This window comes from Arvicola amphibius, chromosome 2, assembly GCF_903992535.2.
Source record: "Arvicola amphibius chromosome 2, mArvAmp1.2, whole genome shotgun sequence".
Classification (NCBI taxonomy): domain Eukaryota; kingdom Metazoa; phylum Chordata; class Mammalia; order Rodentia; family Cricetidae; genus Arvicola; species Arvicola amphibius.
In genome coordinates this window covers 12,528,718-12,554,689 of record NC_052048.2, presented here as the reverse complement: position 1 = coordinate 12,554,689, position 25,972 = coordinate 12,528,718, and the positions used below count along the sequence as shown (strand labels likewise).

At 42.6% G+C, this 25,972-nt stretch overlaps 1 protein-coding gene and 1 long non-coding RNA gene across 3 annotated transcripts in view; one reads left to right on the top strand and one right to left on the bottom strand.

Annotated features, from left to right (window-relative positions):
- The window catches only part of Slc15a5 (solute carrier family 15 member 5), a 117,716-nt gene extending 101,891 nt beyond the window's left edge, over positions 1-15,825 (bottom strand). Inside the window, exons 1-3 of one of the 2 annotated variants that reach the window (XM_038321005.1) lie at positions 15,719-15,825; positions 14,468-14,788; positions 9,004-9,226 (exon numbers count right to left, since the gene is read on the bottom strand). In XM_038321005.1, the coding sequence (XP_038176933.1) occupies positions 9,004-9,226; positions 14,468-14,639 (395 nt within the window). In that variant the 5' untranslated portion in view covers positions 14,640-14,788; positions 15,719-15,825. Of the gene's footprint in view, positions 1-9,003; positions 9,227-14,467; positions 14,817-15,718 lie in introns of those variants that run through there. The other variant, XM_038321004.1, reaches the window with a different exon arrangement.
- On the top strand, positions 8,351-19,668 carry LOC119808467. Its single transcript, XR_005284436.1, has 3 exons — positions 8,351-8,471; positions 8,994-9,167; positions 19,344-19,668. It is a non-coding gene; the product is annotated as an uncharacterized LOC119808467 (long non-coding RNA).
- The last annotated feature ends 6,304 nt before the right edge of the window (positions 19,669-25,972 follow it).

Sequence of the window (25,972 nt, the reverse complement as noted above, 5' to 3'; positions counted from 1 at the left end):
AACGGCAGCTGTAGCAACTGAGAGGTGGGAACCAGACCATTGTTGCTTTACTTTTGCTTTTCAGAATTCCTTCCCTCTCCCAATGATAAGCAAGCACTATTGAGAAAATGCCAGAAAACATTCTGTGCCTCTTCAGTGTGCCACAAGGTGATACACACCGAACTGCTCCGAAGAGGGTCAAGGAAAATAATAATAATAAAAAAAAGACTTCAAGATTTAAACCTTGGGAAAGCTAGTTAGAAACCCAAAGAATTGCAGAGCGGAATTATCTATAGACAGGAGGGAATTTCACATAAAGCACTAAATGTAGTTTAATAAATGCCATCCTGCCTATTTGATTGTGTAATTTTCTGAAAGAATTACTTAGCACAGACGTACCCTACATTCGTCTTTGCTTTTCTACGCACAGGACAAGCCACAGATAATTAAGGGTGGAATTATGTATGTATTATCTGCAAAAAAATAAATAAATAAAAGAAAAACCCACAGTCTTAGAGCTTACCATTAAGACTCCTTTCCTCTCAGAGTTCACCAGTAAATTGAATGTATAAAACACCTCTCACACAGAAAAGTCAGGGAGCAAAGCACTAAAGCAAAACAAATACTAGTGATTAAGGGAAGCTGAAAGCAGCAGGAGGAACACAATTTAGCCTACGTTTAAGTGTGGGCACGAAACTTCAGATAACTGAGCAGTGAAGGTGATTTTAAAAATCGAACGATCCCTGGGATTTCTCATCACAAATCTCAGCCGTCATTTCTGCTTTGTTTTAAACATTTGCTTAATTTATTTAGGAATAACATGAGAGTTACACCATTTCTTTGTTTTCCTTAGATGTCCATGTTTATTTTACTTTTTCTTTCTTTTCTTTTTTTTTTTTTTTTGACTAGAGGGGTTCTTGACTAATTTAAAAAGATGTGCAGAAGGAGAAGTAAATTTTCTGGAGGTTTCTAGTCTTCCTAATGCGAGTGAACAACTTAGGGATCCAAGAGAAATTATTTTATTCTGTCCAGAAAGATGTAAAAAAAATTTTTTTTTAGCAGATTTCTGTCTGTTGAATGGAACAAAGGCATTTAGAAGGGCGACTGAAATATATGAACACTGATTTCATGGTGGGTGCTACCATTCTCCTAACACAACCATGAGTCTATTGAAACACTTGAATAAATGTTCTGGCAAGGGTGCATTTGGGGAGGCAAGGAGCAAACAAAAATGCTATAGTTCTTTCTTGTTCCCTGGAATTGTTTTTCTTAGCCAAGATGCTGACAAATGATTGTTAATGTTGATAAACCTACATCAAAGGTCAAGTAGAACTTGTAGTTATATTTATTTTTTAAATTGTTTTTTATTGAGTTAAATATTTTTCTCTGCTCCCTTCCCTTCCTCTCTGTTCCCCTTCTACCCTCTCCCATGGTCCCCATACTCCCAATTTCTTCAGAAGATCTTGTGTTTTTCTACTTCCCATGTATATTAGATCCAAGTATGTCTCTCTTAGGTTCCTCATTGTTGTCTAGATTCTCTGGGATTGTGAATTGTAGGCCGTTTTTACTTTCTTTATGTATAAAAGCCACTTATGAGTGAGTAAACATTATATTTGTCTTTCTGGCTCTGGGTTGACTCACTCAATATAATGTCTTTTAGATCTATCCATTTGCCTGCAAATTTCAAGATGTTATTTTTTTCTACTGTGTAGTACACCATTGTGTAAATATACCACATTTCCTTATCCATTCTTCAGTCGGGGGGTGGCATTTAGGTTCTTTCCAGGTTCTGGCAGTGACAAATAATGTTGCTATGAAAATAGTTGAGCACATGTCCTTGTGGTATGATTGAGCATCCTTTGGGTATATACCCAAAAGTACTATTGCTGGGTCTTGAGGTAGGTTTGTTTCCTAATTTTCTGAGAAATCGCCATACTGATTTCTAAAGGGGCTGTACCAGTTTGTACTCCCACCAGCAATGCAGGAGTGTTCCCTATACCCCACATGCTCTCCAGCGTAAGTTGTCATCAGTGTTTTTGATCTTGGCCATTTTTACAGGCGTAAGATGGAATCTCAGAATTTTGATTTGCATTTCTCTGATGGCTAAGGATGTTGAGCATTTCCTTAAATGTCTTTCAGCCATTTTAGATTCCTCTGTTGAGAGTTCTCTGTTTAGGTCTGTACCCCATTTTTTTTTACTGGATTATTTGTTCTTTTGATGACCAATTTCTCGAGTTCTTTGTATATTTTGGAGATCAGCCCTCTGTCTGATGTGAAATTGGTGAAGATCTTTTCTCATTCTGTAGGCTGCTGTTTTGTCTTGTTGACTGTGTCCTTTTCTTTACAGGAGCTTTTCAGTTTCAGGAGGTCCCATTTATTAATTGTTTCTCTCAGAGTCTGTGCTAGAGGGGTTATATTTAAGAAGTGGTCTCCTGTGCCAATGCATTCAAGTGTATTTCCCATTTTCTCTTCTATGAGGTTCAGTGTGGTTGGTTTTAGGTTGAGGTCTATACAGTTATGGCAGTACCATTTGTTGAAAATGCTTTCTTTTTTCCATTTTATATTTTTTGCTTTTTGTTAAGAATCAGGTATTTGTAGGTATGTGGATTGATATCTGGGTCTTTGATTTGGTTCCATTGGTCTTCCTGTCTGTTTTAATGCCAATACCAGGCTGTTTTCAGTACTGTAACTCTGTAGTAAAGTTTGAAGTTAGGAATTGTGATGCCTCCAGAAGTTCCTCTATTGTAGAGGATTATTTTGGCTATCCTGAGATTTTAAATTTCCATTTAAAGTTGAGTATTATTCTTTTGAAGTTTGTGAAGAATTTTGCTGGAATTTTGTTGTCATCGCATTGAATCTGTAGATTGCTTTTGGTAAGATTGCCATTTTAACTATGGTAATTCTACCTACCCAAGAGCATGGGAGATCTTTCCATTTTCTGGTGTCTTCTTCAATTTCTTTCTTTAAAGATTTAAAGTTCTTGTCATATAGGTCTTCTACTTGGTTGGCCACAGTTACTCCAAGATATTTTATGTTATTTGTGGTTATTGTGAAGGGTGATGTTTCTCTGATTCCTTTCTCAGTGCATTTATCATCTGTGATCTGTGTAAAGGAGGGCTACTGATTATTTTTTAAGTTAAACTTGTATCCTGATACATTACTAAATGTGTTTGTGAGTTGTATAAGTCCCTTGGTAGAGTTTTTGGGGTCACTTATGTAAACTACATATCATCAGCAAACAGTGAGAGTTTGACTTCTTTTCTGATTTGTATTCCCTTGATCTCCTTTTGTTGTCTTATTACTCCAGCTAGGACCTCAAGTACTACATTGAATAGATATGGAGAGAGTGGACAGCCTTGTCTTGTTCCTCATTTCAGTGGGAGAACTTGTAGTTTTAACTGACCAACAATGGCTTCCCCCTTTTCCCCAAGATCTCTAGTGCTGCTCTCTATTTTTCTACCGTCCTTTTCTCCCTTCTTTTCCCAATACTGAGCTCATCTTTCAGGAATTTCTAATGCATTGGGTCAGATTTGAGAATTATTGTTTTTAAGGGGTAGTAGGAGATTACAGCAAGGTCTCAGGTAGAGCCACCTCACACTTGCTACATAGCCTAGTCAGTCCTTCAACTCCTGACCCTTCTGCTTCTTCTTCATACATATGTATATTTAATTCATCATTTTCTTTGCTATAAAATGTTTATAGTTCCCCTAAACAATACATATAAAATCTGATTTTTTTCTTATTCAATGATTAATTTCTTTGAGACAAGTATCTATATGCTCAGGCTGGCCTCAGACTTGTTCTGTAGCTGTGGAGTGCCCTGGACTCCGGGACACCACCCTCACAACTATCCTACTTGTTAAAGTCAAGTAACACTATTTGAGAACAGAGAACAGTGGCTTTCAACTCTATTCTGTCAGCTTGAAAATGCAGAAAACAATTTCCCTTCCCTGTGTCCTGTGTCAAACTGATGTAACCAAGGCACCTGAGGTGCAGGACCAGTAAACTTTTAAAGGATGCTTTGGTTGCTTAGTATGCTTCTAGAGTTGAAACGCATTGTTCTCTGGGTTCAGCTTCTGGAAAAATTTGGTGTAAGAATCACTTTTTAACTCCAGCGTTTCCCTAACATAAAGATTCTACATTTGAGTTCATATCTGTCTCAGTTAGGGTTTCCATTAGTGTAAATAGACACCATGACCACAGCGACCTTTACAAGGGAAAATGTTTAATTGTGGTGACTTGCTTACACTTCAGAAGTTTAGCCCATTACTGTCATGGCATGAATCAAGGCAGCAGGCAGGCAGATTGGTGCTGGAACAGGAACTGAGAGTCCCACATCTTCTTTGCAGACAACACGAAGTGTTATGTCTCACTGGGAGTAGCTTGAGCATAGGGCTCAAAGCCCACTCCCCCAGTGATGACATACTTCCTATAAAAAGGGCACATCTACTCCAACAAAGGCACACCTCCTAATGCTGCTACTCTCTTTCAAAACACCACAATACTCAACAGAGAGCATTTTTGTATTGGACAGACAGTGTAGGGTCAATTTCAATACCCACATCTGAAATACGGGAGATGGAATAAATTCATCTTTTGCCCCTTTCAAGAATCCAGTCAGTATTTTCCTTGGGACTTCGATTCTGCCTAATGCAGCACATTGCGAAATAGAGATAGAATGTGAATTATCAGCTAAGGGAGGTATTAAAAAATGTGAAGAGTGATTTGAAGTTGACGGTGGTAGACCTTAAAATCATGGCCATGAACAGGTTTCGTTTTCTACCGTCCTCTGGCTTTCGAGAAAGAATCTGCTCAGGTGTGCTTACTTGCATTATCTCCAGTATGGTGGCTCATAACTGCATGCCTAAGAACCTGGAAAACCCTGAAAGAGCCAGTTCCAATCTGGGTCCGTACACCAGGCTGCTGGCAGAGAGTTCCTTTTCAGAGAACTTCAACTTTATGCTTCCCGTGAGGTACACAGTTGCGGAGACACTGCTCCAGATGGCACCGTTGGCTAGCAGTGGCTTTTTCCCTTACATTTGGCAACCTTACTCAGAATTGCTGTTTTCAGCTCCTCAAACTTCCAGCCTACACTGCTTAACAGGATCGCGGGGAAGCTTTGGGTGAAACAGACGCAACGGCATATCTCATTAAAGGTCTTGCCGCTATGAACATCCGACATCTGTGCTGGAAGAAGGCTGAAACGCAGACTTTGGTTAGATTTAAGTGGTGCGTTGTCCCTTGAAAGGAGATGCTGAAATCAATTACATTCTCCATGCTTGCAACTTTTAGGATTTTATTTTTCTTTTGTGGCACTGGTAATTGAACCTGGGGCCTCGTGAACGCAAGGCAACCATTCTACCACTGAACTATAACCTCAACCCATTGGGGGTTTTTAGGACTCTGAGAAAACAACTGAGTTAACGGACAGCCAATTTTAAAGATGGCTACCTATTAAATAGGCTTTCTCTTTCCTATCAATAACAAATATTTTAAGCTATGACTTGCTCATTGTTCAATAATAATAACAGCCTTTAAAATTCTAGCACTAGTGTTAAGTTAGAATACTCTGTGTATAAGCAGCAATACATCCCTCTGAGGTATTCCTACATTGTGACTGGGTAACCCTGATTTCTGCAAGCTACCGACCTTGCTGGAAGTTATAGCCGTCCCAAGTGACCAATATAAGATTCTGCCAGCTAGCTGCCTGGCTGCCTGTGGAGGCCATGTTAATCTTGCCACCCATCCATTCAGAATGTTTTAGAACAGATATTTCATCCTTGTCATTTATTTCTACTAACTTTAGTAAGTAGATGATGACAAAATTTGTTCTGTAGTTTAGTATTTAAACCAAGAAAGTAAGCAAACCAAAAGGAGCAATAGTGTGGTTCTTTGTCTACTTCTCCCTCGCCCCAGACACTTATACCTTCAGGCTTCAACAATGCCACAGGATTATTATCCTCAGAGATTTTAATGAAATTAAAAAAAACAGTACAAAGTGTTTGCTAAATGTGTTCTCCCTGAATCTGGCCTGGCTCTTCCCAGCTCCTCAATTTCAATGTGTGACACTCCGCAGCCTCCTACCCAAACCCCTGAAGCACAAACCCACTGGGAGTCCACTCCATTTCCCAAAGGAAGGAGTTCATTCATATAATGTCCCTTTTGTAATCAACACCGAGAAATGTCACTTTGATTAAACACAACTCCGAACAACTCAAACCACAGTACAATACAGTCTCTGGGGCTATCTTTCAGAACAACTGGTGGCTCTCCCGACGTAATCCTCTAGAGTCTTATTTAATCAAAATGATGTTGCTAATTAAGGATTAAAACCTCCAAATAGAATGAAAAAGAAGGATTTCATTCTCCTTTGGGCGGGTCAAGGAGGCAGAATTTGCTACGAGGAAGTGAACATCCCTTTTCCCTTTGATAGAATGGATCTTTCACTTACATTAGGACTTAATCCAAAATAGGCTAGAGTGTTTTGTAATATTAATATAAAGCAGGAGGAGAAGCGTGAGGAAGAGAAGGAATCTGCCTGTAGAGCTGCATATTCACAGATAACATTGACTCTAAACACTTTGTTGAAGGCATTTTTTTTTTTTTGTTTAATTTAAAATGTGTGTGAGTGCATTTCCTCCATGTATGTATGCAACCCAGGTGTCTGCCTGGCTTCTTCCTAGCTCAGAAAAGCATGTTGGATGTCCTCTGGAACTGGAGTTAGAGGTGACTTTTCTCCACATTTGGGTGCTAGCAACAATGGAACCTGGATCATAGGCAAGAGCAGCAAAGTACTTTTAACTACTGAGCCTTCTCTCCAGGCGTCACTTAATGTTTCCAGCATCAGTTTTCTTCTGAACATTTTTTGCCTCATGCTGTCTGCGTTGATTTACCCAGAGATAACAATTGTAGCAAGATAGTTATTCTAGACAATGCTGAGAATCCATATTACATACACACACAAACACATACATACATGCACACCAAAAGAACAAGCCAAACCAAACCAAACTAAACCAAAACACAAAATAAAGCAACAAAAGCAAAAAATCCAACAGACAGACAAACCCAGAGTGAAAACCATGCATCTCTGGTAGCTTCCACCTGCTGTGACCAACATGTATGTAACAGTCAACTTAAAGGGAGGATTTCAGTGAGCCCTTTGTGGGCTGACCCGTTGCCAGGGAGTCTGTGACGACACAGTACCTTGTGGCTGTGGCTGGACCCAGATGATCAAACAACGCTTCTCACCTGGTTGAGGCCCAGAAGCAAGCAGCACAAGAGGAAAGGGCCAGAATTCCCGTCCTCCTTCAAAACCATAGCTTGTGTTTTATATGAGACGCCACTGTGCAAAGGTCCTACAATCTCTCCAGAGTACCCTAGGTCAGGGACGAAACACTCCATACATGGGCATTTGGGATGCCATTTTGGGTTTAAAAAGAACGTTCCTGGAACACTAGCCAGCCCATCCTGCAGCTGAAAGCTTCTCATGCAGACTTTAATGGCGAGTCATAGCTGGGCAACATGCACTAATGAGAGAAACCAGATAAATTCTTCACTAAGCTATGAACAGTGAGAGACTCTTCATCAATTGTCAGATCTCAACTATTTTGCCAAATCTTTATTTTATAGTATATAAACTGGTTCCTTTTAAAGCATATAGAACCAGGCGGTGGTGGCACACGCCTTTAATCCCAGCACTTGGGAGGCAGAGGTAGGTGAATCCCTGTGAGTTCGAGGCCAGCCTGGTCTACAAGAGCTAGTTCCAAGACAGCTAGGACTGTTACACAGGGAAACCCTGTCTCAAAAAACCAAAAAAAAAAAAAAAGCATATAGAGCCTGGGGTGATAGCTCAGTAGGTAAAGTGTGTACTGCACAATTATGGAGACTCGAGTTCAGTTCCAAGAACCCATGTGAAAAGCCAGGTGTGGCGATGCACACTTGGATTCCCAGCTCTGAGCATGTGGAGACAAGTGGGTCCCTGGAACTCACTGGCCATCCGACTTAGCCTAACTGGAAAGCTCCAAAGGGCCAGTGAGAGATCCTTTCTCAAAAATCTTAATAGGTCCTGAAGAATGATACCAGAGGCTAACCTCTGGTCACCATAGGAATACATGTGCATGTGCACACCTGCACACACACGTATACTTGCATGCACATACCCTCATATTCCCCAGGCCAAGCAGCAAAGCAACAGAGAAAGATAGTTTGGTTGTCACGAATGACCTCAAGGATACTGGCAGGTATCCAACGTGCTCTGAAATACTCTTTTTCGCTGTCATCTCCTCTTTACACTGGACTGTGAACTTAACAAGCTTGCCAGTCTCTGCTGCAAGTAGACATAGTGACGACAGCCTCCCTTCCCTTCTTTGTGATCATCTGTAGCTAAGCACCAGGTTCTCTGTTTGCCGCAGTTACGTCTGACAAAGTGCTAATGCTATCTTCAGACATGAACACGCTAGAGAGAGAGGACTTGGTCATGGGCAGTTCTGGTAGGTAGCGGTGAGAATTCCACCTGGCCTTTTAGGCTCAGAGGCCTCATTTTATTCATTGAGACAAACCACTGTATGCCTTCTTAGTTGGAGGATAAATTAATCAGTTTTTCTTGAGAAGTTGCTGGCTCTAATCTATAGCTGATCATTATTATTTTTAAGATCAGTTTTATGGTTTGTGTATGTGTTTGTGTATGTGTCTGTATGCCTATGTTGCATATACATGCGTGTGCCTGCAGAGGCCAGAAGAGGGCATTGGATTTCCTGGAAATGAAGCTACAGGCACCTGTACTCCACTTGACTGGGGTGCTGGGAACCACACTGCAGTCCTCTGGAAGAGCAGCCAGTGCTCTAAACTGCTGAGCCATGTGCCCAACCTTGACCAGGATTATTAGCTGAACCATCATCACAGAGGTCACCACATTTTCACTTACCCAGCCCAACCCATGAGAAAGGCCACACAGAGAGAAAACCCAAACAAAGAAAGAGTGTGATAATTCTGTTTTTTTTCCTCCTATTCAGTGCCACTTACCAGTTAAAAAAAGACCTTGGCTTCTTGGATTCGTGTTCCTGAGGGCTGTAAGCATCAGATGGACGGATGACAACCCTTATCCCTCCTGTGCCCAGGCAGAGGGTCAGCAGTGCTGTGTGAAACATTCCTGCCCGTTCCTCCACAGGCACGTGGTTGACCACAGGGTAAGAGCTTCCGTAGAAATCTTCCAAGGGAAAAGCAATCATGGATAACAAAGCAGTGCCTGTTGGCAGAGAGAAGAGAGAAGAGAGAATACAAACAGTGCAAACCCACAGACTCACCAAAGCGCGTCCTAAATAAGCTTTTCCCTCAGAAAGAGAGGCTCAAGGTTGTGTGAGAATCTTACTCACATACTTAAGTCAATCATTGCAATTTCAGGGATGGCTTGGGTTTTAAGTGTGGAAAGTCTGTGTCTGAAGAGACGGTTCAGTGGTTAAGAGCTTGTGCTGCTCCTGCTGATGACCAAGCTTAGTTCTGTGCTGTTTAGTAACAGATGCCACTTCTGTCCCTTGCGGGCTGTGCTTACATGCTTATACCCCACTCTCCCACACACATAATTGAAAATAAAATTACAAACTCTCAAGATTTTCATTCATTTATAGTTGACATATATAAAGAAATTATATAAAATGAAAATTCTCTTTATTGCGTGTTTAAACTAATCCAGGGTTCTGTGTATTTCCCTTTCAGCTTAAACCATTGTTGTAAGAGGTTTCTGTCTTGCCCGGTTCTGCTATAAACACACAGAAACTTATTATTTGCAATACCATTTGGCCAATAGTTTAAGCGTATTGCTAGCTAGCTCTTACATTAACCCATTTCCACTATTTTATATCTTAACACGAGACTCGTGGCCTACTGGCAAGGTTCCAGCTGGCAGCTCACAACTTTCCCCTCTGGTGGCTCCATGGCAACTCTCCTGACTCTGACCTCCCTCCCTCTCCATCTCCCTCCCCCTCTTCCTCCCCCCCCCCCAGCCTGGCTATGCTCTGCTAAGCCATTGGCCCAAAGCAGCTTCTTTATTCATTAACCAATAAAAGCAACACACAGACAGAAGGGCCTCCCACATCAAACTATCTTTTCTCTAAGAATGTATAAGCCAATGATGCTAATTTTCAACAACATTAAGATGACTCAGAACTATATCATGTGAAACATTAAGACATTTGGCATGCATGGAAGAGTATACTTGTGGTCCTAACTCTCAGGAGGTAAAGGCGAAAAGGTCAAGAGTTCAAGGTCATTCTTTTACCACATGTGTCCTTGTTTCTATGATTTCTTACACAGATTCACGGAACCTTCCTGGCATACACAGGGAGGTGAGAAACTGGAGTGGCAGGCAGGAGTGTGTCCTGGAGTCATGTAGACCAGTCAGGAGGAGGTAGGGGAAAGAGTGATAAGGGAAGCTTGAGCCTCCTTCCCACTTTTTCCTTGTGGGCCCTCACAGGATGATTCTACTCACCAAATGGAAGCTACTGTGCAACCCCATCGTTTGCTAACTTGTTCATTCCTTCATTTTCATAAGCTATATTGTTTACTCTTAAAATCAATGCTGAGATGTCAGTTGGTAGAACTCCTTTCCTGTCCTATCCTCTTCCCCCTCCCTCCCTCCCTCCCTCCTCCCTCCCTCCCTCCCTCCCTCCCTCCCTCCCTCCCTCCCTCCCTTCCTTCTTCTCTCCTCCCATCCCTCCCTCCCTCCACTCCCTCCCCTCCCCTCCCTCCCTCCTCCCTCCCTCCCTCCCTCCCTTCCTCTCTCCTTCCTCTCCTGCCTCCCTCCCGTCCCTCTCCTTCCTCTCCCCTCCTCCCTCCTCCCTCCCTCCCTCCCTCCCTCCCTCCCCTTCCTCCTCTCTCTCCCTCCTCCCTTCCTCCCTCCCTCCCTCCTTCCCTCCTCTCTTCCTTCATTCCTCTCTCTCCCTCCCTCCTCCCTCCCTCCTCCTCCCATCCTCCCTTCCTCCTCCCCTCCCTCCTTCCCTCTCTCCCTCCCTCCCTTCCTCCCTGCCCTCCCTCCTCCTCCATCCCTCTCTCCCTCCCTCCCTCCCTCCCTCCTCTCTCCCTCTCTCTCCCCTCCCTCCCTCCCTCCCTCCCTCCTTTTCTCCCTCCCTCCCTTCCTCTCTCCCTTCCTCCTTTTTCTCCTTTTTTCCTGTGGTACTAGGGATGGACCCCAAACCCTCACACATATTAGGTTTTCACTCTGTCACTGAGCTATATCCCCAACATTATTAATGTTATTTTGTCCATTTGATTACTTTTGTTCTATCCAACTACATTGACATTACCATTTTTGGTATGAGTTTTTATAAAGTAGCTCTGGGCAGTTAGTTCCTCAATTGGAGCTTCAGTTGAAATTTTAATTTCACAGAAATATGAATTGGGAACAGCATTAATGTCTTTTCTACATGTTTTTACCATGTGGAGAATATATGCATTTGATTGTCATTCAGCAATGGGATAATATACCTTGAGAGTGGACCCTTTAATGTATTGAGTTTAAAGTGTTTTCTTTCAAAGTCAGCCAGGTGTGAAACAACATGTTTCTCTACTACTTAATCTTCCCTAGAAATGTGATGTGAGGTTTGGCAGTACCAAGGGCTATGCAGCAGCATGTTCAGCTTGGTTGGTCCATGCAGTAACTACTTATTTAAGGACAATCTACTTCTAGACCATATGATTCCTTGGTGTAAGCCACAAAAATGTTCTATTTCCATCCTTTGAGAAAATGTCACAACGCTCTGATTTCATTAAATCAAGACTTCATTTTTAGCTTCAGTAAAACTGATGTGATAAAAACACAAATCTGTGATATATTTGATAAGAATTCCTCTCTTTGATGTATGCCATTGTATCTGGCATAAGTCATCTGCCTATATCTGTAAGCACTGGGAAACATGCTGTCATATCTTATGTGAGGTGGTAGGGAGCAGTTCCGGAGTGGGTACATCAGAAAAAGCAGACATGCAGAGAGCAGGTACATGGCAGTAAATGCAGTCAATAATTGTTTGCATGTATATGTTCCAGCACATGTGTGTAAATGTATGTGGGATCCAGGAAACTCTGGGGGTATTATCCCTCAGAAGTCACCCACTTTGCTTTTGCAGATGAAGGTATCTTAGTGATGTGGTGCTTGCCAAGTACGCTGATGGTGTGCAGTGGTTTTCTCTGAATTGAAACATTCTTTCTAGGAGAGAGAGGGGTGATGAGGTGACCCCTCATTCACATGTTCAGGGAAAGATGAAATTTGCACGATTCACTAAGTCCCCTCCCCAGAGCGGTAGAGGCAGCAGACAAGCGCTCGTGGATCAGACAGCTGCAGAGAGGAGACTCCCTGACCCTGGAGCTGTCTAAAAGTCATGGAAAGAGCTCTAGGGACATGGCTTTCACGTCACTACACAGGTTAGAGTGCGCTTTATGCTTGTGAGACCTCTGCTTTTGACTCATCCCCGCTCATATAAATTACCTCTCCCCACAATCCTATTAGTAACTCCAAATAAAAACTCACTGGTTCCCCAAATTGAACTTTGATGTAATTATTACTTTAGTTGTCACAGGTTCTTTATCTGGGATGAATAGGGTTGTGTGTGTGCGTGTGTGTGCGTGCATGCGTGTGTGTGTGTGTGTGTGTGTGTATGATACCTAGGAAAAGCCACTTACACATTAGCAGGCAGCATGTCTCCATCTCCAAGTGTTGAACTAAAACTGGAAACCACCACACCATGTATTTGGACATTGGCTCTGGGATGAGCTCAGGCCTCCATGCTCACGTGTAAGCATTTACTGAGCCACCAGGCTCTCCAGCCCATCAGTCCTCTATATTTGATAATAGCATGGCTAAATGCTAAGGGACAACAATAAACATGGGTCTTGACAAAACAGCAGGGGTTTCCAAAAGTCTCAGGTATGGAGTGAATACTTGAAGAAGTTAACTCTTTCAGACAGAGAGCAAGAATGAATGACAGAGGGAAAAGTAGGTACATAGCAAGGATCTCAATGTCATTGGAGACAAGCATAGACTGCTTCAGGGGATTACATTTTATATAAATTATAGAGGTCTGATGAGCTAAATTTGGAGTTTATTTATTAGATAATAGAAATGATATGAAATAACATGAATTCCTTTTTTTCCTCAGGAAGTCAAGTTGGTAAATCGGTATGTGGGCTGGAATTGGACAGATTACTGGCAGCTTAGTAGAAAGGCCATCATCAAGGGGAAAGCTGCATTTTTAATCTAAGATGATATAAATTTAGACAGAGGTCATAGTTTTGTTAGAATCTCTATTATTTAGTAACAGGTTGCAGTGTCCTGGCAGTTCTGAGGGGAAACTTTGGGGTACAACTCATAGAAGAAAGAGAAGGCAAGCTCAGCACCACAGGCTTGCCATCCACTTCGCTGAGAGGCCAAGGTAGGAAGACTAGTTTCAAGGCCTGATAGAGCTACACAGTGTTTTCTAAGCCCATCCAGGCAGCCCAGAGAGGCCCTGTCTCGAAATAAAAAGGTTTCAGTGCAAGTAAGGTCGTGAAGACGGGGTCAGTGAGTAAAGGTGCTAACCTCACAGGTCCTGAACCCACGTAAAATGCTGGCTGTGGTAGCACACATCTTTTATCCCTGTGCTCCTGTGTTAAGTGTGGAAGAAGAGGGAGGAGAACTGGCTGAAAGCTTACAGGCCGTTTACTCTGGTATCCGTGTCAACAGCAGAAACAAGGGAGACTCTGCCTCAAACAGGATGGAAAGTAAAGACCTACTCTCAGCGTTGTCCTCTCTTTCTTCCTCTCTCTCTCTCTCTCTCTCTCTCTCTCTCTCTCTCTCTCTCTCACACACACACACACACACACACACAAACACACTATAACACTATAGATTATCCACCAGCTTTCTCTTTATGCCTCAATAAGCATTCCCAAGCTTGTGCAGTATGTTTATTTTTCTTTATGTAAGCAATCCTAATGCTCTGTCTGAATTCACTTTTTAACTGTAGTTGAATATATTTATATAAAATCTAATTACTATATGATTAATTATAAAACTCAAACATCTCTTAGTTATTCTCCATGAACTTCAGCAACCTTTTCAGCATAATTCATCCAGTTGTGAAGCAAATACATTTCATGTTTCATATAGACTCTGTCACAAATTTCAGTTGGAACACAAAGAGGAAAGCAAGGGCATTCTAAGGTGTACAGAAGATTGACATGCAAAGAGGTAATTAGCAAAAATGTAGTAACCAGAATGCTTTAGGTATTGACAATCCTGGTAAACACCGCACGCACACACACACACACACACACACACACACACACACACACACACCTACCAATGATTTAATATATAGAATGAAATAAACTGAAACAATGTACTTCATTTATTAGAGTTTATGCTAAGAATAGAGCAGGAATAAAATATACTAAAAATTCTAACAAAAACTTATTGAACTAAGTGACAAAAGAAAAGCAGTTAGCAGGGGACACTCACCTAGAAAATGTAGCAGTAAGGATATGTGCAACAGTTTGTTCCTTCCGACGTAGTTGTCTGCCATCCACCCAACAAATGCAGGGCTGAGGACTGAGGCTCCAATAAAACACAGGTTGAGAATGGCTGCCTGGTGGTTGTAGTAGCCAAGCTTGACTGTGCAAAAAGGGATCATGTTGCAGACGACTTCAAAGAAGGCAAACTTCTCACACAGTTCCACCAGAAGCAAGCAAATGCTAGCCTGGAGACACCCAGAATGTCTCCCTGTCCTCTGCTGCTCAGGGCCACTGCGTAAGGCTAGCTCTTCCTCGGCGATGGCAAAGTCTGTAACAGACATGATTACTTTACCTTCAATATAACTTATGTGAGTTGCTTGGACTTGGAGGCTTTTTTTTGACCCCATTCCTCTAATGAAAACATTTTTTAAGATGTCTGCTTTGAATGTCACAGCTCCATGCTAAAAGTTCTTCAATTTTTTTCCCCACATTAGTGTTATTCTTCTTGACAATCTACAAGCCCAAGAAAGAAGACCAGGGCATTTAAACACTCAAGGCTCAGCATAGCTGAATCTGATTTGTTTGTTTAATTACTTAGAGACTAAATTAGACGCTTCTCCCAAAATTATATTGAATTATGTGAATCGAGTTCCATACATATGGAAGCTCATCTGCCTCCCACAGATAAAGGCTTAAATATGGAGACAGAAGAAACAGTTTTTCAGGGGGGTTTGAGTACAAGATCAGGAAATAATTTGAGTCTAATAATTTCTGATATTTTAATTAAACAAGCCAGAACAGTGGCAAGAGATAAAGTGGAAAAGGAAATCTGTTTTGAGGAGGCAGGGTACCTTATCATGATTCCATTTCTTGTTACTTTTGCTTGGGATTCTGATAAGAAAGTTAATTAGGAAACAAAAGTGCTAGTACGTTTAGGTAACGAGCAGGGTTTACAAGGAAGTAATTTAAGCTCACTAATGAAAGGAGAAAATATTAAATAAACTCCACTTCCTTTGGGTTGACCCCATGCTTGTAGAACAGCCTCTCCGAGGAAATCAGAATCAAAAGGTGCCATTTGACCGACTGGTTATTAACCAGCAGTCAGGAATACAGCAAGCAGTCTATACGGGCTTTGGGAAATACCAGATCTAGTATTATCCTGGCTCCCACTGAGTGAACGGGGGCAAGCATTCTATTTTGGAAAGCGAGGGGACATCAACTAGGCTGATGAAAGTGGCAGTGGATGAGAATATCTCACCATTTTGGAGTTTTGCGCCTGGGATTCACGGAGACAAGTGGATGGGACTATCAGGTCAACCTGTAAAACTTTAACAAGCGAGTCTTATTTTCATGTTGGCTTACCAAACCAAAGATTGATCAAGGCTATGGACTTTGATTCGCATCATTTGTCCCTTGAGGACAGAGCAAAATGCTTTGGTTTGACCCCCAGTAACGTTCTCTGTGTACTGGTTCATGTTTTGATCCACCCCGCTTCCGTGTCCCTTCTTTGGCTGTCGCATCTCTTGTGGGTTGTATATAAATGTCCCCACGTACTCGTCTGTGACTCCTCAGCACTTGTGGGAGAATTGCCGATTCTTCAGGAGGTGGCACCTTGCTGGAGGGAATGGTCAATGGGAGTGGGCTTTGAGGGAACACTGAGGGTGCTGTTTTCTCTCTGCTTCCTCTGTGCGGTACATGTGATCAGCTGTCTTCCTGTTCCTGCCACCGCGCCTTTATTACCTGCTGCCAAGTCTTCTCCTCCATGATGACCTCTGTCCCCAAACCCGTAATCCAAATAAACCATTTTCACCTCAGTTTCTTTTTGTCAGGTTATTTATCACAGAAATGGAAAAGAAAATAACATTACATCCTATTTTTCTTTGTGTAGAATGACCACACAGTTTATCCCTTGAGCACTTCTGTGAGATTAAAGTGCTATTCTTTTCAGTATTTCTGGGAAATGGATCTACATGAAAATTGCAGACCAACCCATGTTGGAAAATGACTCCCGTCTGTCACAGGAGGTCATGGTGGACCTGATCATCAGAGAATCCCCGTGAAACAGGAGTGTGTCTACCTAGTGAAAGTCGGTCACTGGTGGCTCATTTTTGAAGGCTGTATATTGTTCACATCCCTCCCTGTATTTAATATTCTATGCTTCCTGTCCTCCCTGATGTGAACTTCTCTGCTTTCCCACACAGTTGTTTGGTAGGATGGCTCAGTGAGTAAAGGTTTTTGCCTTGCAAGCCTTGTGGCCTGAGTTCAATTCCTAGTACTGACTTAAAAGTGGGAGGAAGCAATTGATTCCACAAAAAGTTGTCCCTGACCTCCACCTGTGTACCTTGGCATGAATGACCACACATATGGTTCACACACACACACACACACACACACACACACACACACACACACTCATGTACACACATGCACACACACAGAGTCATAATAATAATAATAATAAAATAATCTTATTAAAGTTTTAAAATTTGTGGGTGGAATGACCCAAGAATGGACATATGGAATCTGAATCATCCAGATGGCAGGACACAGAAGAGGCCACAATGAGGCCCTGGTGAAAAATTTAGTGCCTCCTGGCTCCTCCTCTGACAAATTTGCCCTTTTGTAAAAGACCCAGGTCATTGCAATCTGTGGTTTGATTAAGTTACAAACCATTGTGGTTTCTGTGGTTTCTGTAAACCACAGAAAGTTAATTTCACTACCATCCAAACAGTTTCTGTCTCTTGTGCTTGCCCCACAAGCCGCTCACTGGGGATATAATGACATGGACTAAGGTGTTTCCGTGGTGTCTTTCGCTAGCAGAGCAGTTCTGCTTGTGCACGGGCCGCTGGCACGCGTGCTGGAATTCTGCGGTGGGAACTCGGGCTTTGGAAAACTTTTCCTCTGTGAGAACTGCAGAGGTTGCCTGCTTCTGTAACCTTCAAGAGGGCAGGAGGACCACTTACTGTGAAGCTAGGCTTCCTGCAGCTTTGGGTACAGAGGGGAAGTCTGATAGTCTTGTGATAAGGACAGAGTAATTAGTAAAAGGACATCCACTGAGATGGAAGAAGAATTAAGCAGTAGCCCTGCTCTTTCTCTTTCATAGGTGAGTCTGTTACAGTGACTGTACACAAAGCCCGAACCAGAAAGCCACAGAGGAAGCTCAGTGTAGAAACGACTGAGGAAATGCCACAGTTCTCACACAGGAGTGTCTTTTATTGCTTGTTCCTTTATAACTGTATTCCTCGCATACACTAAGCAATGAATCTTTGGGAATATGGAGCCGTCTTCTGGGTCCTGTTTGCACAGAAGACAAAAGTCAGAAAGCTGGATTATATTAAGTAGAATTGAAGTAACTGAAAACACCTTTACTGGTTTCTTTCCTACCACTCCTCCACCCAGATTTATTTATTTACATATTTACTTATTTATTTACTTATAAGCAAAGAATGTTTGTTCCCCAGCCGCCCATACCCGAATAATCACACAGAATCTATATTAATTGCAGCACTGTTTGGCCTATTAGCTCAGGCTTCTTATTAACAAGCTCTTACATCTTAAAATTAACCCATTTCTATTAATCTGTGTATCACCACGAGGCTGTGGCCTATTGGTAAAGTTTCAGTGTCTGTCTCCTTCAACATGATGTCTCCTAGACGCTGCCTACTATCTATCTATATCTCTTCCAGCCTGGCTATATTCTGCCCTGTCATAGGCCAAAGCTGCTTCTTTATTAACCAATAGTAATAAAACGTACTCACAATATACAGAGGAGAATTCCACATCATCTATCTATCTATCTATCTATCTATCTATCTATCTATCTATCTATCCATCTATCTATCTAATGTCTATCTATCCATCTATCTATCATCTATCTATCTATCTATCTATCTGTCTATCATCTACCTATCTATTATCTATCTATCTATCATCTATCTATCATCTAATGTCTATCTATCCATCTATCTATCTATCTATCTATCTATCTATCTATCTATCTATCTATCTATCATCTATCTATCTATCTATCATCTATCTATCTATCTATCATCTATCTATCTATCTATCTATCTATCTATCTATCATCTTTCTAATGTGGATGAGTATTTTTCCTACATATATTTGCACCACATGCATTTCTGTTGCCTGTGGAGTCCAGAAGAAAGCTCTTGGTCCCCCAGAACTGGAGTTCATGGTGGAGTAAGTTTCATTGTGGGTGCTGGTAACAAACCAGGGTCATCTGCAAGAACAGAAAGTGCTCTTAACCACTGAGCTATCTCGCTAGCCTTTCCTAACCAATTCTCAATGCCCAATACAGAGTACACTCAAATGACAAGTGTCAAGTGCTCCTGAGAGTGACACTTCACAGGAAATTTTGAATACTATCCTTTTCATAAATAAAACTGTCCCTGAACACTGGAAACATGGCTTAGTGTGTAAGAACCCTTACCACATAAGTCTGGGACATCAGTGTGGGATTTGGAAACCTGCGTAGAAGCCACAAGGCGGAGAACAAGGTCCAGTGCCCAAGATTGTCTTCTGATGCATATGCATGTCATGCATGGGCAACCGCACACAGTATACACAGACATATACACAGACACAAACACAGACAAAAAGGGTGGGGATTTGCAGATTTTAAGAAGGCTATAGAACCACTGTTCTTGTGACTTCATTAATACTCACAGCTGTGTGTACAATGACTGTGTTCCTCTGAGTCTTCATAAGATCCTCTCCGGGTATTTAATTTTTACTTATTTTATTATTGAGAATTTCAGACAATGTGTTTTATTCATATTCAGCGCCATTTCCCCAAATCTCCCTAGTTCTACCTCTTCCCTCTCCTCCCAAACTCATTCCCCCTGCCCTTTCTTTTTTTTCAGGGCACCACACCACTAAGTACAATTCTGCTTTCCCTGTGCCACCCTTGGATTTGGGGGTGCCAACTGGAACATGGATGACCCACCAGGATCCACATACTGTAGAGGGCTCAACCCTAAATGGGAGCTCTGTGTCACGCCCTCTCCTTTCTAAGACTCAGTGATCACTGAAAGATTGTAAGAGCCAGAGCTATTGGAAGACTACAAGGAACCAAGGAAGCAGTATTTTCTGGACACAACAGGACAGCTGAACACATGAATTCACAGTAGTAGTGACACCATGCATAAGACTTGCATGAGAACAAGCCAGGCAAGATCCCAGCATAAAGAAGAGAGGAGCCCATGGAGTCCCACCCCCAGCAGAAGGGCTATGGGCAACTGACAGTTTCTGGGGGAGGAAGAATCTATCATTTCATGTTCTTTTTCCAAAGTTCTTATTGATTGTTTGTGGATTTCACATCATACATCCTGATCTCATTCATCTCTGCTCTTTTGTATCTGCTCTTTGCCCTTATAACATCATCTAAATAAAATAAAATTTTAAAGAAAAGAAAAAGAAAAATCTCTACATGGAAACTGTAATACACAACTCTTTACTCCACACATCTTTACTTGCAGATGCTCATTGCAGTGAGACAGTGGTCTGGTTCCAAGGTCTCCTACTTCTACAACACTATCAATACTGGGCCTTCACTGGAGCTCAGCTTGGATATACGGTTGTTACCATGTGCTGTGGAGATTTTGCAGCTTTGGATCTTCAGGGCCGACCCCTTCCTTCATCTGCTCTAGTAGTTCATGGGTAGGTAGATGTTGGAGTGGGCCAGCTCATAGCCCTGGTTCTGGATTGCTGCTGGATTGGTCAGCTTGCCAGATCTCCCTCATCCTCACCTCCAGAGCTCACTCAGTGAAGCAGGCAGCAAGGGACTGGGCCAGTCCTCCTGTTCTCATGCCATCAGGGCCAGCTCATCTAGAAGCCCACCACCAGGATCAACTCTACTGTGTTGCCTTGGTGAGGTGCAGGGCCTGCTCTCCTGAGTGCTGCAGCCAGCGAGGAACAGGACCAACTCTGTACAGCCCGATTCTCACAGCCTTTGATGGTAACGGGAGCCAGGGACATCAACACAGACTGTGGCTGCAGCAGGGCCACAGACTCAGACATGGTCCATGGCACAGGCTCGCGTGTCACCATGGTCCCGGGTGGCAAATAGGCCACCCATATCAGCCTGCTCCTCACCACCTTTGCCTCTTCAGATCTGCCTCTCTCCATAGGACATGAGTCATTCACGCCTCTTTCTCTCCCATACCCCGCCATATATTTGCTCATTATCACAGCATTGGATAAGTCTGTGGTGGTTTCTTCTACCCTCCAAGGGCAAGTGGCTCTAAGCAGACGTGTAGGTGTCCTTCTCCTGCTCCATCCTGATGACATTTGGGGTCCCGTTCCATATTCTTAAGGTATTGTGCACAACTCTCTGTTTCAATGCGTGTTATATTATTGTGTATTAGTTTCTATGCTTTCTTTTTCTTTTTTATTAACGATGAGTTCTTTGAAACTTGGAACAATTTCATATGTACCTTTGATTATCTTTTGCTTTGGACAGTTCCTGAATTTTTACCAGTTATGTCAATCTATGTCTAGTACCTTATAGTGGTGTCCCCTGTGACTTATTAGACACTTGAAAATTTGGCAAATTGCTATGCCTAGTGTTGTAACCTGTAATCTAATTTACTTAGGGGACTGAGACAGGAGGACTATAAGTTCTGCCTCATCTCCAGAATGAGTTGAATGCCAACATGGGCAGCATAGTGATCCTGTCTCAAAATAAAGAGTAAAAAGAAGATTAAGGAGTTAGCTCAGAGGTAGTGCTTACCTAGCATGTGTGAGCCTCAGTTCCCGAGAACCTCACCCCAACCCCACAAGTAGAAATAGTAGAAGGGGTTAATCTAGAGAGATATGGCTCTGCAGTAAAAACCACGTCCTGTTCTTAGAGAGGTACCTAGCACCCAATGTATGGTGGCCCACAATAGCAGTAGGGTATCTAATGCCTCGGGGATCGGAGGTTACCTTCACTTACATGTGTATACATACAAATAGCCACAGCCTCAGTCAAGGCAGAGACTCAACCTCAGCCTCAGTCCCAGGCTCAGACATGGCCACAGCCAAGCCACAGTCTCAATCACAACCTCAGTCACAGCCTAAACCACAGCCTCAGCCACAGCCACGGCCACGCATCAGCCACAGCCATAGTCATGCATCAGCCACAGCCACAGCCACGCATCAGCCACAGCCACAGCCACAGCCACAGTCATGCATCAGTCACAACCACAGCCATGCATCAGCCACAGCCACAGCCACAGCCATGCATCAGCCACAGCCACGCATCAGCCACAGCCACAGCCACGCATCAGCCACAGCCAGAGCCATGCATCAGCCACAGCCACAGCCACGCATCAGCCACAGCCACAGCCACGCATCAGCCACAGCCACAGCCATGCATCAGCCATAGCCATAGCCACAACCACAGTCATAGCCATAGTCAGAACCTCAGCCTCAGCTACAGCCACAGCTGTAGCTAATTTTTTTCTTTTTTTTATCATTTTTTTCTCATTTTTTTTATTAAAGATTTCCATCTCCTCCCCCTTCCCTCCCCTCCCTTCCACCCATACCCCACTCCGCCCCTCTCCAAGACAAAGAGCCATCAGGGTTCCCTTCACTATGTTAAGTCCAAGGTCCTCCCAGCTCCCCCTAAGTCCAGGAAGGTGAGCAACCAAACTGACAAGGCTCACAGTGAGCCCGTCCATGCTGTAGAGTTCATGTTCATTGCCGTTGTCCTTGGTTTCTCAGACCTCCTCCACCGTCAGCCACATTCAGAGAGTCCGGTTTGGTCCCTTGTTCCATCACTCCCATTCCAACTGGACTTGGTGGTCTCCCGTTAGATCTGTCCCACCATCTCAATGGGTACACGCACTCCTCACGGTCCTGACTTCCTTGCTCATGATCTCCTTCCTTTTGCTCCTCATCGGGACCTTGGGATCTCAGTCCGGTGCTCCTATGTGGGGCTCTGTCATTTTCTCCATCCAATGCCAGGTGAAGGTTCTATGGTGATATGCAAGATATTCATGAGTATGGCAATAGGATCTGTACATTTCTGGCACCCTCTCCTCAGCTGCCCAAGGACCTAGCTGGGGGCGTCTTCCTGGACACCTGGGAACCCCCGGATGTGGAGTAAGGGGTACACTCATCCATTGCTGGTGGGAATGCAAACTTGTGCAACTGCTTTGGAAAGCAGTATGGAGGTTTCTCAGGAAATTTGGGATCAACCTACCCCAGGACCCAGCAATCCCACTCTTGGGAATTTACCCAAGAGATGCCCAATCATATTACAAAAGCATTTGTTCAACTATGTTTATAGCAGCATTATTTGTAATAGCCAGAACCTGGAAACAACCTAGATGCCCTTCAGTGGAAGAATGGATGAAGAAAGTGTGGAATATATACATATCAGAGTACTACTCGGCGGTAAAAAACAATGACATCTTGAATTTTGCATGCAAATGGATGCAAATAGAAAACACCATCCTGAGTGAGGTAACCCAGGCCCAAAAAGATGAACATGGGATGTACTCACTCATAATTGGTTTCTAGCCATAAATAAAGGACATCGAGCCTATAATTTGTAAAAAAATCCTAGAGAAGCTATATAAGAAGGTGAACCCAAAGAAAAACATATAGTTATCCTCCTGGATACTGGAAGTAGACAAGATTGCCGGACAAAAAATGGGAACATGAGGGTGGGGTGGGATGGGGGAGGGGGGATGGGGAGAGAAAAGTGTGAAGTGGAGGACGGGAAGAGCTTGGGGAAACAGGATGGTTGGGATATAGGAAAAGTGGATATGAAAACAAGGAATTATATATCTTAATTAAGGGAGCCATTCTAGGGTTGGCAGAGACTGTAGCTAATTTTTTAAAAAAAGTCTTGAGGGAAGATTTAAAGTCCTGGTTAAGGTATTGCCTAGATCAGATTCGCCTGTGGGTGTGTCTGGTGGACTATGTCTTAAATATTAATTAATACAGGAAGACTCAGCCTGTTGTGGGTGGTATATATAAGTTATGGACTATATGAAAACTAGCTAAGTGTGAACCTGTGTGTGTGTGTGTGTGTGTGCGTGTGTGTGTGTGTGTGTGTGTGTGTGTGTGTGTGTGCATGCGTGCAGGAGTGAGGGAGAGAGAGAGAGAGAGAGAGAGAGAGAGAGAGAGAGAGAGAGAGAGAGAGAGAGAGAGAGAGAGAGAGAACAAATAAGTCAGAAGGCAAGCCAGAGAGTGACCCAGACAGCAGTTTCTCCTGGGCCTCTGCTTCAAGCTCTTGCTTGAAGTTCCTGCCTGACTTCCCTCAAGGATAGACTAACCTGGAAGCATAAGCCACATACATCCTTCCTTCCTCTAAGTTGCTGTTGGTCAAAGATTTTAGTCACTGCAAAAGAAATAGAAATGTGACAGTCATCAGTGATGGGTCTAAACAAATTGAACTAATTAATAACGATTTTAAAAACCAACAAAATACATGCCCCTTTGCTGTGAACCCAAGTTTATTTTAACAGCCTTCATTTCATCAGTAACTGGGTGAAAGTCTATCCCAGAACTTTGCCATTTGACTTAAAAAGTAGAAAATGTAGTCAACTGTCCAAGCTCGTAGCTGCTTAAATCTACAGTGTTGTAGGAATCCGACTTTAGACTGTTCTGCAGTCGCTACAATCAGAGCAATAAGCCTCATTTCGTAGGACATTCTGTTTTCTGCAGTAAAGACTGTGAACTGGATGATATGTAAGACTCTTGCTGTCTGGGTCTAATTTCTCTTGCTAAAGACTAGTAATTTATAAGAAATATATCTTTTCCACAGTCGTGATAGACCCATCTGCCTATAAATTCTACTCTTCATATTCATAAACTAAGCAGGGTGTAAGTATGATTTAATTATTTTTTTAAAAATGCAATTATTATAGTTCTCTCCAGATTTCTATCTTTTCAGTCCTGTCCCTGTGGGTACAGTTGGAAGTAGAGGAAGAGATATTTCTCTATCTTCCTGGAGGCCAGAGTTAAAAAATTATCCCTGGATTTTCAAAATGTATATAGAAGAAAAATAGAAAACTTAAGAATACATGGCTATAAATAGCTCTTTGGTTCTGGCTTTGTTGTTTCTTTCAACTCTGAAAATTTTATTCTAGAGTCTTCATTGAAATATACATAATTACCTAAGCTTTGCACTTTTTCAGACTTGCAGAGCCCATGTATTATTGCACCTGTGTAGCAGCTTTATAATTCAGTGGTAATTGAAGAGCAATTATTTTTCACGACACATGTACATTTTTATATCAGATTGTTGGCAGATATTCTTTATGATGATGTCGTCTTCACTAATGAGAAAATTAGAACAAGTTCTCTCTGAGAGTGAGGTGTCTCTTGCTAACTCGTTTCCTAGCTCCTGACACAAATTTCAGAAAATCCTGTTGTACTGGAAAGCAACTTGTACAAATTGGCACGATGCCTCCTCTGAAACTGGGGAATCATGGGAGGGATAGTGAACTGTTTCATAGGACTGGTAAGGGCTTGCTGGTCTAGTCCATATGATGGCTCTGAGAGCAAGTTTGCATAGACATTTCTGTGGTATTGAGATCACAAAAGTCTAAAAGAATTTTAAGTTCCCTCCTTCCACAGCACATGTATGTGCAACCTACTGTGTCTACTTAGCACTGTTGGTATATACACATCTCCAGGACTGACCACTTGAGATTGGACAGGCTGTGTGGAAACCCATCCCTGGAGAAAACTGACTCTTTCTCTCCCCACAGTCATTGACTACCCTGTTGCTCTTCTTCTAGGGAAGGGATACTGTGGAATTTCCCCTGTCCATATTGGCATGTCATCTCGTATTGTCATTATGCTGGTCCTCTTCAGGCCACCATGCTGTTGAGGTTTCATTGTGTATCTTCCTTGTCAAGTAGACACTATCTAGCAACAAGTGTCCCAAGCCTCCTGCTTTTACAGTCTTCCTGATCCCTCTTACATTATTTGTGCTGACCCTTCGTTGTAAACTTTTTTTTCTGTAATAGAGACTTACAGAGATCCAAAACTGGTCAAAATGAAGAATTTAAGCTTTTCATAGTTACTTTCCAAAAAAACAGAACTAATGACTTACACAATAATTTGGTGTAAGACAAGACACCATAAGGCTGCCATGTATACACTATAAACTTAGGTAACAAATCACTCAATTTAGACCATTTAGAACCAATCAAAATTCAACACACACAGAGCATCTGCTCTCTGTCAGGCACTCTGCCAGATAGTAAGAAGCTAACTTTCCCCTAACTACAGTAAGTGGATAGGATACCCTAGATTTGCCATATCTGCACAAATAGTAGTGATGGTACTACCTCCAGGGTAGGGGATGCAGTGCAGGTGGCAGAGTGCTTACTTAGTATGTACAAAGCCCCGGTTTCCCCAGCATTACATAACTGTGGATTACACATTTGTGTAATCTAGTGCTCTGGAAATGTATGTAAGAGGCTTAGAAGAGGCATCAAGTTGGTAGCCTGAGTAGCAATGGGGCAAAAAGAGACACCTTAAAGATTCA